General features: G+C 44.6%; 1 protein-coding gene across 2 annotated transcripts; it reads right to left on the bottom strand.

Annotated features, from left to right (window-relative positions):
* Nucleotides 1-1322: 1322 nt before the first annotated feature.
* c18h1orf210 (chromosome 18 C1orf210 homolog) lies at nucleotides 1323-7974 on the bottom strand. Of its 2 annotated transcripts, none has more exons than XM_041278414.1 (5): nucleotides 7840-7974; nucleotides 5296-5407; nucleotides 3454-3970; nucleotides 2473-2610; nucleotides 1323-2020 (listed from the first exon to the last, which is right to left on the bottom strand). In XM_041278414.1, exons 2-5 carry the CDS (start codon nucleotides 5392-5394, stop codon nucleotides 1635-1637), a joined length of 1140 nt encoding a protein of 379 aa, XP_041134348.1. In that variant the 5' UTR covers nucleotides 5395-5407; nucleotides 7840-7974; the 3' UTR covers nucleotides 1323-1634. The 2 variants fall into 2 exon arrangements, with proteins under 2 accessions (XP_041134348.1, XP_041134349.1); XM_041278415.1 differs by having other exon boundaries at nucleotides 3454-3967.
* Between the last annotated feature and the right edge of the window lie 5282 nt (nucleotides 7975-13256).

Raw genomic sequence — 13256 nt, 5'->3', positions numbered from 1 at the left:
TACTTCAGGTACATCTGAATTGTGAAAAGGTTTAAGAGCGACCCCTGGTGGAGTCATGTTGGTATGCCTTTATTATTCGGCACTGTGTTCCCATTGATTTACTGTACATTTAATTATTAAAGCACGGCAAATAATTATTTCAGTGGTTTTAATTACAGCTCATTTACTTACATGATACTTATAGAGCCTGACTGGTAACATATTTTAGTAAAAACGTAAATGTAACAAATGATTCATTCTTAATAATACATTGCTGTGCTTTTACTAGGGTGAGCTTTTATAAGGGAATTGTATAACATTTTGTTGAATTGAATCAGTATATTTACACATTAGACAGGACTGCCCTGCAGCTAGTCTGGCTATAGGAAGCCGCAGTCCTTGCTGGTGGAAAGCGTGCCCTGTTTTTTAGTCTCGTTGTATCCAGAGCAGTACAATACATTTTGCAGTATGAGCACTAGTCTATTAAACCGCTAGTCGAGCGAGCTCCTGGTTTCTCCTCCATTATCAGTATATCACACATGCGGCTTCCACGACACGTTCTGTCTTTATTTAGACTGCAGGAATATTTCTGCACAATATGAAATGGTTTGTTTTGTTGCGCCACTTATTAAACTACAGCAGTTAACATAATCACACACAAAATAACTTCAAATAAACGGGATGGAGAATCAGGTTGTCAACCCCCAATTTTCAGGGAATGTTTTAAATGGAAATCCCCGCTTGGTGCCACGCGGTTTTATTTGATTTCAACACAGCAACCTGACAGACACGCTGTGTTAAAGTGCTCTTTGTCAATGCGCATTTCACCCCGGAGTCACGCAGTTCCTAATGTTCAATAATCCATTTCAGGATGAACACTAGCTGTGTCTCCAGTGGTTTCCAAGTTGTGCTTGTATTGGTCAGCGAGTGATGGGTGTAATCAGAGCATACCCCATTGAGCTGATCAATCAGACACCTCAGCTTGTGAGCAAATGCAATATTTCCAGTGGAGTGCTTGTGAAGAAACCCTTTAACAATAGAAATCTGATAAAGAACCCCCAGTAACACTTTACATGACCTGTCTCTAATTACTGTGCATTGACATTGTAGTTACTTAGTAAATACATGTGTACTTACATGTATAGCTACAATGGACTTAACAGGTCAATCTTTTTTCATATATATATATATATATATATATATATATATATATATATATATATATATATATATATACCCTTTTGTATCAGAAAAGGGTTTTGGGTTTGGGTTAGATTTGAGTTAAGGTTAGTGGGGTTAGGGCTAGGTTTAGGGTTAGGGTTAAGATTATTACATTGTAACTCTGCATAATAACATTGTAATGATGTGTAAGTACACATGTATTTACTCAGTAACTACTATGTAAATACACAGCAATTTGAGACACATTGTATATTGTTGCAGAACACCAGTTTATGTCTGTATGCATTTTCTTTGTTTTAAAATATTGTTGTTGGTTTAAAAAACAAAAAGCAAATTGTATTCATTTCTTCATAAGATTGTTCAGTAATCTCGAGTGGAGGTGGTTAGAGTCTCCAGTCCATCTGGACAGTTTTAAGTCACCCTTAAAACAAATCATGTTTGGAAGCTGCCCAGTAACCACCCCTCCCCCCTCTTTATGCAATGGAAAGCTGGAAGTCATCTTCCTCCTCCTCCTCCTCCTGCTCGGCTCGCTGCCTCTCGCTGGCCTGGATGTAATTATCCTCAATGAAGCCGTCGTCATCCTCCAGGTCTCCAGGGGCGAGCTCAGGCTGGTGGGCCCCTCCCCGCTCGGACATGCTCTCTGCGTCGTACTGGCTGTACCGGCTGGAGGCGTCGGTGTCAGACAGCCGCGTGTGCCGGTAGCTGGCCAGGTAGCGGCTGAAGAGCTTGCACTTCACGGCCAGCGCGATCAGGACGGAGAGGCAGATAGCCGTCACCAGCACCGCCACCAGGTACTTCCAGCTGGGCGTGCTGCTGGCGCCCCCGGGTGGCGCACTGCTGGTACACATTGTTGGCTTACCTATGGGAAAATAGAGAGATGTTCTTTGTGTTTATGTAAAAAAAGGAAGTAAATTTTAAAAGGGCCTGGCAGTAATATCAATGAAGTAGTAATGCAATGTGAAATTGCCACACACCGTGCTGCAATAATGCCATCACAAAATGTCTTATTACATCCCTTAAGAGGTCAGAAGAAAACCCTGAAAGGTGTGAGATCAACGATGAGACTAACGAGATCAAACGACTACAGCAGCACTGCTGGGACTCTCACCCCTCATATTGCTCTGTTCAGCAAGCCATTTTAGAATAATGAGTAACACTTTCAGTGCGTGGGCTGAAAGCTGCAGAAATCGCATTAACTGTGACACCAACCGGTCAAAAATGTATGCTGTTTAAAGTTGGTAACTGAAGGCCTCGGTACAGTCTCTGGTTAGTTTGGTGTGCTCTGAATGCTGGGAATGGAAACAGACTTACTGGTACTGTCTGGTCCTGTGGACTGGACAGTATCTCGGTACTCAGCACTGAGAGACATAAAAACACTTTCCTTGCACGGATAGGCCTCGATGTTCAAGCCTCTGGAGTCATCCGGGGAGGAGCACTTCAACCCAGACACTGCGGAGAAAGAGAGGGCAGCTTGAGAAGACACACCACTGCACCTCGCACGACAGTCTCTCTATACACTGCAGAGAAAGAGAGGACAGCTTGAGAGGACACACCAGCACCTCGCAGATAGTTTCTCTATACACTGTGGAGAAAGAGACAGCTTGAGAGGACACACCACTGCACCTCGCACGACAGTCTCTCTATACACTGTGGAGAAAGAGAGGACAGCTTGAGAGGACACACCACTGCACCTCGCAGGATAGTTTCTCTATACACTGTGGAGAAAGAGAGGACAGCTTGAGAGGACACACCACTGCACCTCGCAGGATAGTTTCTCTATACACTGTGGAGAAAGAGAGGACAGCTTGAGAGGACACACCACTGCACCTCGCTAGTTTCTCTATACACTGTGGAGAAAGAGAGGACAGCTTGAGAGGACACCACCACCTCGCAGGATAGTTTCTCACACTCAGCTTGAGAGGACACACCACTGCACCTCGCAGGATAGTTTCTCTATTCACTGTGGAGAAAGAGAGGACAGCTTGAGAGGACACACCACTGCACCTCGCACGACAGTCTCTCTATACACTGAAGAAAGAGAGGGCAGCTTGAGGGGACACACCACTGCACCTCGCATGACAGTCTCTATACACTGAGGAGAAAGAGAGGACACATCACTGCACCTCATATTTCCATTTGGAAGATTCAGTCACAGGTTTAAAAGCTTCCTTTGATAACATCGAACAGTGGCATGCACCAGCCTCAACTCAGCACGGTGGGCATTTCAATTGATTAATTAGCACTGGTGTAGCACGCACAATGAAAGATTAAAAACAAGCACCAAATCCACACCTCCAGATTGCTTGACCCACTGCTGGATGGCGCTGCTTGGGCAATGACACTTCCATTCATTGCCATGAAGTTTCACGTCCTTCACCTTCCCAAGCCAGTCCAGGAATGGCGGTTCGACAGAGACCAAGCTGTTGTTCTGCAGATCCAGCAATGTTAGTTGCTTCAGATCCAGGAGAGCCTGAGGGAGGGAGCCCCTGAGCTGGTTCCTGCTGAGAATGAGTGTCTGTAGGTTAGACAGGCCCTGGAAAGCCCCAGGCTTTATCACCTCCAGGCTGCAGTTGCTGAGATCCAGGCTCTGCAGTTTTTTGAGGTTGCTGAAGGTCGATCTTTCCAGCAGGGGGAGGTAGTTGCTGGAAAGGTTAAGGGAAATCAAAGACACAAGGCTCTGTAGTCTCCTTTGGTTTTCAGGGCTGGAGAAGTCCAGCTGGTTCTGCGATAGATCCATGGTGGACACGGTGCTCTTGATAACTGTCGACGGGATTAGCTTGAGATTCTTCTCACTGCAGCTGATCGTCTGCTTTTAAAAGAGATACATTTAATGAATAATTTGTAACTGGGTATATAACTATTTGACCACAATTTTAAACCTTGACCAGCAGATGGCAGAAATACACACGGTGAAGGTAGACTTCACACCCAGAAATACCAGTTCCATGCAGTTAACCCATTGGCTGCCAGCGGTGCACGGAATATACCGTACAGATGTACCAGATAGTATTCTAAACAGCAGACAGAAGCCAACAGGACCAGAAGTGGTTTCCAACTCGTTCCAAGCTGCCTTGTTTTGAAACTTTTGTTTTCTAGTTTATTTTTTTTCAGTGTTATTGTACAAGATGAGGATTTTAAGCTCAGCTAACGGTCCTGGAGATGGTAAATCTCAAGTAACACACAGACACACCATGTATTTCTATATCTTTACACAAAGCTCCCAGTCTAATAGCAAAGCGCTATGCTGGACAATGATCCCAGCTGAAACAGGAAGAGGCAACAAACAAACACAGAGCAAATGCAGACAGGATGTGCCTGGAGTGGAGTTCTGTTCTACCCATGCAAACAAACAATGCAGGCAGCACACTGCGTGCTCTCTTTATATTTTTGCTTTAATAAACTCCTGCATTCAATTTAATAATATATGTATATTCCAGTATAAGTGCATATATCTGCAGCATACATATTTACATTGGTGAGGGGCTAGTGCTACCTCCCGACTTTACCAATAGCTGCCTTCTGAGATTCAAAAAAGGAGCAAAACGAAGCTATTATTTATCTGAAGAATATTGTTTCAGTTTTACTAGTAAACACAAGCGAGCTTGCTGCTGCACTAGGCAGCCGACCAACTAACAAACTTTGTGTTACCGCTCCTGTGTTCCCATGCATTGTTGTAGTCTGTGTTTTTGTAGCTCTTATCTCAATGCATTGTTGTAGTCTGTGTTTTTGTAGCTCTTATCTCAATGCATTGCTGTAGTCTGTGTTTCTGTAGCTCTTATCTCAATGCATTGCTGTAGTCTGTGTTTCTGTAGCTCTTATCTCAATGCATTGCTGTAGTCTGTGTTTCTGTAGCTCTTATCTCAATGCATTGCTGTAGTCTGTGTTTCTGTAGCTCTTATCTCAATGCATTGCTGTAGTCTGTGTTTCTGTAGCTCTTATCTCAATGCATTACTGTAGTCTGTGTGTAGCTCTTATCTCAATGCATTGCTGTACTCTGTATTTTTGTAGCTCTTATCTCAATGCATTGCTGTAGGTTGTGTTTCTGTAGCTCTTATTTCAGTGTATTGCTGTAGTCTGTGTTTCTGTAGCTCTTATTGGGGAACCCCTATAGAGTTCTTCTTCCCACTCCCCTACCTCATTGGTGACAAAGCATGGGTTTGGAGTCAGTGTCACGGCAAGGACGGTCCCCCAGCAACACAATACAGAACTCAGGATACAGCCTGTGGTTCTCATGCTTCCCTGATCGCTGTGGAAAGAAAACACAATGCAATGAATCAGCCCATTGAATTGAATGGAGAGGCAAGGGCTGGACTAGAACTGCACACCCCATGGTTCAAAGAGTTATGTCTTACCATTCTACTGAAGAGCAGCTCGTAGCGGAGGGGTCAGTATTATTAACTGAAGAGCAGCTCGTAGCGGAGGGGTCAGTATTATTAACTGAAGAGCAGCTCGTAGTGGAGGGGTCAGTATTATTAACTGAAGAGCAGCTCGTAGTGGAGGGGTCAGTATTATTAACTGAAGAGCAGCTCGTAGTGGAGGGGTCAGTATTATTAACTGAAGAGCAGCTCGTAGTGGAGAGGTCATGGCTCATGCTGATGCCAGAGTTATTAACTCATCAGCTGCTTGGAGGAGATTCATTACAACACACACACTTCAAGGGGTCTTTTAAGATGTTTAAGGGCCCAATTCAATTCACTTTTAGCAAGAGTGTTTTAGGAAAATAAAATTCACGCAATGAACAGAGCACATTTGTAGTATATAATTAAAGTAGCACTGAGAATAGGTTTCGTGGGATGGATTGAGGAAGAGAACTTGTCGAGATCACAAGATAATTATCCCAGCTCTGCAGGTTGCATGTACAGTAAGCATGTTAGTACATACCCCACAGCACCACTGTCTGCACCTCCTGCAACTCACACCCTGTGAGGGATTAAAGGAACTAAGAAAAGTAACTAGGGAAACACTGGTGCAGAGCGTAACATTACCTACTGTTAAACAAAGGGTTGGGCTCTGTAATAGAGTAGTGCCTTGAAATGAGCCCTATCAGCGTGGAGGAGGGCTGAAGAGTTTGTTTGACACTGCAGAAAAGGGTCGCTATATCCAGTGATTGATGGCCTATAGCCTGGGTTTAACCCAATGAAGAAGTCTCTAATTGTTCTTCAGTAACAGTTTTCTTCAGGCATTATAGTAATCAGATAGCTCACAGCCACCATTATCATCCTGTGACAGACATTCCTTTCTGTAATAACCATCATTATACATGTGTCACTCCAACTTTACTGGAAGACTCACGTTGACATTCACTCGAAACAAACATAACTTTGTCAGTATAATTTCCTCTGTTCCATTGAGAGAGTCAGTCATTAAACATGCAAACTACGTTACTCCAAATAATAATGAATATCCATCAGATATGTATAGAGCTCCCATATAACCCTGGCTCCCTTTCTGAGGGGTGTTGAAATTTCCTGTACAATAAGGACTGGGTGAGTCTGCTTACTGGAGGGGGATGAGGGGCTGCATCAGGAGAGATCTGATTCACTGAGGGGCTGCGTTAGGAGAGATCTGATTCTCTGAGGGGCTGCATATAGGAGAGATCTGATTCTCTGAGAGGCTGCATCAGGAGAGATCTGATTCTCTGAGGGGCTGTGTCAGAAGAGATCTGATTCTCTGAGGGGCTGCATCAGGAGAGATCTGATTCTCTGAGGGGCTGCGTCAGGAGAGATCTGATTCACTGAGGGGCTGCGTTAGGAGAGATCTGATTCTCTGAGGGGCTGCATATAGGAGAGATCTGATTCTCTGAGGGGCTGCGTTAGGAGAGATCTGATTCTCTGAGGGCTGCGTCAGGAGAGACCTGATTCTCTGAGGGGCTGCGTCAGGAGAGATCTGATTCTCTGAGGGGCTGCGTCAGGAGAGATCTGATTCTCTGAGGGGCTGCATTAGGAGAGATCTGATTCTCTGAGGCCTCATTTTACCAAAGTTTCACAGATGATAAAAAGACACTTTAAAAAATGTTTCAAATATGAGCCTCTAAACTCCAATAAGAATGAAAAATAACCCCTGGATTTCTCAAATCAGGTTTTATATTAGAAGTCAGGTAGACCAAATCTATTTTTAAGGAATTTGTGAGAACCTTCTGTATTATCTGAGTTCAATTGGAAGAAGTTTTGAGATACATCTCTTGATATTGGAATCCAGCTGAGAGTGTTTCTGATGCACTCTTTGCAAGACAAGCCTGACACAGTAAAAGCACTGAATGCCAGATATATTTCACATGAAATGTGTGCTTTAAAAGAAAACCAATTACATTCCGACAGATTTATTTTATTTGTATTGTATTATTTAAAATGATATTAGTACTGTTCTATGTATAGTTAAAGTTAAATCTATATACACTTAAATTATCAGATTATCACAAAGCAGGCTTTGCCATTCTCTTTAAATATATATACACTTTCACTCTTTCCACTGTAGCTGAATGCTTTCCCTGTCCTACTGATGAAATCAGAATTTACATTGCGGGTTTAAACAGACAAAATCAAAGTGGATTAAAGGCTACATACTGTATCAAGGTGATCATGCGAGGCTACAGTATGGACATATCTCCTTTAGCATGCTAACCAATACAAAAACACAGTCCAACTGGAGTTACTAGGAGGAGATATGAAAGCAGTTTACCTTGTTTTACTTCCTTGGTCCTTGGGTCATTTAGTTAAACTCAATCAGCGTTGTATCTCTCTCTTAAAGCTCCTGTTTTGTTGTTGTATTTTATATTAAAATGGAGCCCAGTTGCGCAAAGGTTAAAGGTAGAGTAATTGTAAGCCACAGACATACCTGTTGGGTTAATGTGTAACTACATCAGTGAGGAGGCAGAGCTAACAATCTCCGCTTCCCTCCCAATCTAATCTCAGACTGGGAGAGAGGAGATAGATAAACTAAAACAACCTTCAGGAATATAACAGAGGGCAGCAAATCTGATTTCACTCCAGACATCATTCTAACCACAGAATGGCACTGCACAGGAACCAAGAGGAATTCCAACAACCACTTCATTCAAGTCACTGTTATTTCATGTTAAAACAGGATAGTGGGGGTATAGGAGCTACTCTATCGGTGCCATCCGACATTCAGGTCAACAGTTGTGCATAAATGTCTACATTATGCCCAATTAAATTATGTTTTTGAGACAGTATGCATAATTTTCAACTTTTGGAAGACAAATAAATACAAATATAGAAACTATAGAAATGTGTTAGAGAGTGTAACTGTGTTTTTAACGTACAGTACACAGGAGTCACATCACACGTCTTAGTCAACCCACTCATACTCTTCACTTATATATTGGGTCCAGTTCTGTCATCCTCAAAGTGTGTGAAAAAAGACTGCCAGTCAATACAAATATAACAAATCGATCCATCTTATTGTGGATTTGACTTTTCAGTGTTTCAAACTCTAGTGGAGGTATCCCTATCCCTTCCACATTGTGTGCAATAGTAATTTATAAAGTAGATTTCTAACATTATTCTAAAAATAAGAGATGCACAAAAGCCTTTCTGCAGCACAGTTGAGGGACAGTATTGAGCTGTATCTTCCATTCCCTGCAGGGGTGATTCTGCTGTCTGATCTTCCATTCCCTGCAGGGGTGATTCTGCTGTATGATCTTCCATTCCCTGCAGGGGTGGCTCTGCTGTCTGCTGCCCTATATACAAACCACTGTGTGCCCTTGAGGTCATAAGTGACTGAACTGCCTCATCCATTCATTCACTCTTATAACTAGATGGAACAACAGCTCCTAATCAAACTTTTTTAAACCCCAGTTTGTTCTTTATTTTCAAAATCATAAAATAATATTCTAACACTAGTGCATGGACAGACACTGCCTGCCATCTTTTCTATACTATCTGAAAAAAAAAAACTAATGTAAAAAACACAAGCTGTCCTTGATATTTTATCAGCTGCTTGCCAGGCTGAAAAACAGGTTTGTTTTGCAAACGAGTGGTCTAAACTAAGTGAATAAACAGCCCTGTGTTTGGCCCAACAGGAAGAGAGATATGACCCTGCAAACAATAGGGACGCTTCCTCCTTGTCTCTCAGCCACTGCAGTGCTGGTTTCAGCAGCTCCGTCTGTGCCGATGATTTAGTAGTTACTCACGGAGAGGCGGCACGGGGAAAGAGACAAGAGACGAGACCAAAGTGACAGTCAGCAGGACCCTGGTAGACAGTTCTACTGGGGAACATTTCCAGCCCGTCCCTGACATCTGTACATAAAAAACAAACTGAGAAATCCAGGTCATTACTGGCATAGCTGGGAAGTCTATTTTAAAAGGACTGCCTTTCACGGCTGTATTTGGGGGCGGATATTTGAACTGTGGCGCCGCTGTTCTTAAAGCAGATATCTTAAAGATAACAAGTGTGTGTCTTTGTTGTCATTCTATGCAGTGTTGCAGTGTTAAACGACTGCATGTATTTATCACAGTTTTTAATAGTTTTAGGACCAGGTTGGTTTGAAACAGCCCAGAAGTATGATGTCATGTGTTACCAGCCTCAGGGGATTGGGATCTCCCTGCAATCCCTGATGGGCTGTGCAAGCAGGTGAGGTGAGACAGCCTCTTTCAAGAGGTGGTGGTGGTGGTGGTGGGGGTATTCTATGAGCCTTGACTCATCTTCATCAAAATGAAGATCAAAGCCTTACCATCCATGACATATTATTTAGTATCACACTCGTAATTAATATGAATGTTTTTGGTTAAAAGTTCATGAGTCAAGCTACAGACACCAGGATGAGAACGTAGTACGCAAGTGGCCTACCCAGGTTGTGTTCTCCTATATCAGGATGTTTAATTGAAGCTAATTGGAGCCCAGTGGAAAGCTCTCCTTTAGGAGTTGAGTTGAATCCAACCCTCCCCACCCCCAGCTGTTTGCACAGAGGTGAGCTCCAGTCCGCTGTGACTCTGGCTGTCTAAGGCCTTTCCTCTTTCTGACCTGTCCGTGTGTGATCCCAGCTCGAGCCTTTTCCTGGTCAGAACGCAATCCCAGCTGAGGCAGGATTTCCTGTCAAGAAGCTGCTCTACACACTCTCTCACTCACATACACTCACATACACTCAGGCTAAAGAATAACCTTTTCATGTTTCACCATCACTCAGTATTTTTTGTTTAGTTTAGTGTGTTCACTATGTGCCCACAGGCAGGGCCAGCCCAGGTACATCTCCATAATACAGCACTAATACAAAGAGAGACCTACATAGACAACACTCAATAAAATATAATTACAATACAACAATAAAATAATTCCAAACAATTACTATACATCCATATATATATATATATATATATATATATATATATATATATATATATATATATATATATATATATATATATATATATAATAAGAAAAATAAAAGCACATAGTTTTACTGCCTCCAGCTTGTACTAGTAGGGTTACACTGAGATATATCCTGTGTAAATGGTGACCCAATGGAAAAACTGATATTCCGTTCTATATTGTATTTATTTTTTTGTGTTGCTGATAGCAAGCAGTTTTTTCCCATCCTTCCCTGGTGCTTTTTCCACCGGGGTAAATCTGATCAGTAGAAATATGAGATTTTATTTAGTTGCCTGTCACTCCTCTCTCATCACAGCTGGAGATGAGCATGGAAACGCTCCCTATCTGCAGATACAGTATGGGCAGTGCGGAGCACGCTTGTCACTCCTCTCTCATCACAGCTGGAGATGAGCATGGAAACGCTCCCTATCTGCAGATACAGTATGGGCAGTGCGGAGCACGCTTGTCACTCCTCTCTCATCACAGCTGGAGATGAGCATGGAAACGCTCCCTATCTGCAGATACAGTATGGGCAGTGCGGAGCACGCTTGTCACTCCTCTCTCATCACAGCTGGAGATGAGCATGGTAACGCTCCCTATCTGCAGATACAGTATGGGCAGTGCAGTGCACGCTTGTCACTCCTCTCTCATCACAGCTGGAGATGAGCATGGTAACGCTCCCTATCTGCAGATACAGTATGGGCAGTGCAGTGCACGCTTGTCACTCCTCTCTCATCACAGCTGGAGATGAGCATGGTGAAGCTCCCTATCTGCAGATACAGTATGGGCAGTGCAGTGCACGCTTGTCACTCCTCTCTCATCACAGCTGGAGATGAGCATGGTAACGCTCCCTATCTGCAGATACAGTATGGGCAGTGCAGTGCACGCTTGTCACTCCTCTCTCATCACAGCTGGAGATGAGCATGGTAACGCTCCCTATCTGCAGATACAGTATGGGCAGTGCGGAGCACGCTTGTCACTCCTCTCTCATCACAGCTGGAGATGAGCATGGTGAAGCTCCCTATCTGCAGATACAGTATGGGCAGTGCGGTGCACGCTTGTCACTCCTCTCTCATCACAGCTGGAGATGAGCATGGTGAAGCTCCCTATCTGCAGATACAGTATGGGCAGTGCGGAGCACGCTTGTCACTCCTCTCTCATCACAGCTGGAGATGAGCATGGAAACGCTCCCTATCTGCAGATACAGTATGGGCAGTGCGGAGCACGCTTGTCACTCCTCTCTCATCACAGCTGGAGATGAGCATGGAAACGCTCCCTATCTGCAGATACAGTATGGGCAGTGCGGAGCACGCTTGTCACTCCTCTCTCATCACAGCTGGAGATGAGCATGGTAACGCTCCCTATCTGCAGATACAGTATGGGCAGTGCGGAGCACGCTTGTCACTCCTCTCTCATCACAGCTGGAGATGAGCATGGTAACGCTCCCTATCTGCAGATACAGTATGGGCAGTGCAGTGCACGCTTGTCACTCCTCTCTCATCACAGCTGGAGATGAGCATGGTAACGCTCCCTATCTGCAGATACAGTATGGGCAGTGCAGTGCACGCTTGTCACTCCTCTCTCATCACAGCTGGAGATGAGCATGGAAAAGCTCCCTATCTGCAGATACAGTATGGGCAGTGCAGTGCACGCTTGTCACTCCTCTCTCATCACAGCTGGAGATGAGCATGGTAACGCTCCCTATCTGCAGATACAGTATGGGCAGTGCAGAGCACGCTTGTCACTCCTCTCTCATCACAGCTGGAGATGAGCATGGTAACGCTCCCTATCTGCAGATACAGTATGGGCAGTGCGGAGCACGCTTGTCACTCCTCTCTCATCACAGCTGGAGATGAGCATGGTAACGCTCCCTATCTGCAGATACAGTATGGGCAGTGCAGAGCACGCTTGTCACTCCTCTCTCATCACAGCTGGAGATGAGCATGGTGAAGCTCCCTATCTGCAGATACAGTATGGGCAGTGCAGTGCACGCTTGTCACTCCTCTCTCATCACAGCTGGAGATGAGCATGGTAACGCTCCCTATCTGCAGATACAGTATGGGCAGTGCGGAGCACGCTTGTCACTCCTCTCTCATCACAGCTGGAGATGAGCATGGTAACGCTCCCTATCTGCAGATACAGTATGGGCAGTGCAGTGCACGCTTGTCACTCCTCTCTCATCACAGCTGGAGATGAGCATGGAAACGCTCCCTATCTGCAGATACAGTATGGGCAGTGCGGAGCACGCTTGTCACTCCTCTCTCATCACAGCTGGAGATGAGCATGGTGAAGCTCCCTATCTGCAGATACAGTATGGGCAGTGCGGAGCACGCTTGTCACTCCTCTCTCATCACAGCTGGAGATGAGCATGGTGAAGCTCCCTATCTGCAGATACAGTATGGGCAGTGCGGTGCACGCTTGTCACTCCTCTCTCATCACAGCTGGAGATGAGCATGGAAAAGCTCCCTATCTGCAGATACAGTATGGGCAGTGCGGAGCACGCTTGTCACTCCTCTCTCATCACAGCTGGAGATGAGCATGGAAACGCTCCCTATCTGCAGATACAGTATGGGCAGTGCGGAGCACGCTTGTCACTCCTCTCTCATCACAGCTGGAGATGAGCATGGAAACGCTCCCTATCTGCAGATACAGTATGGGCAGTGCGGAGCACGCTTGTCACTCCTCTCTCATCACAGCTGGAGATGAGCATGGTAACGCTCCCTATCTGCAGATACAGTATGGGCAGTGCGGAGCACGCTTGTCACTCC

This window comes from Polyodon spathula, chromosome 18 (assembly GCF_017654505.1).
Source record: "Polyodon spathula isolate WHYD16114869_AA chromosome 18, ASM1765450v1, whole genome shotgun sequence".
NCBI classification, from domain to species: domain Eukaryota; kingdom Metazoa; phylum Chordata; class Actinopteri; order Acipenseriformes; family Polyodontidae; genus Polyodon; species Polyodon spathula.
Note: the sequence above shows the minus strand (reverse complement) of the source record. Positions and strands in the feature narration are given on the sequence as shown.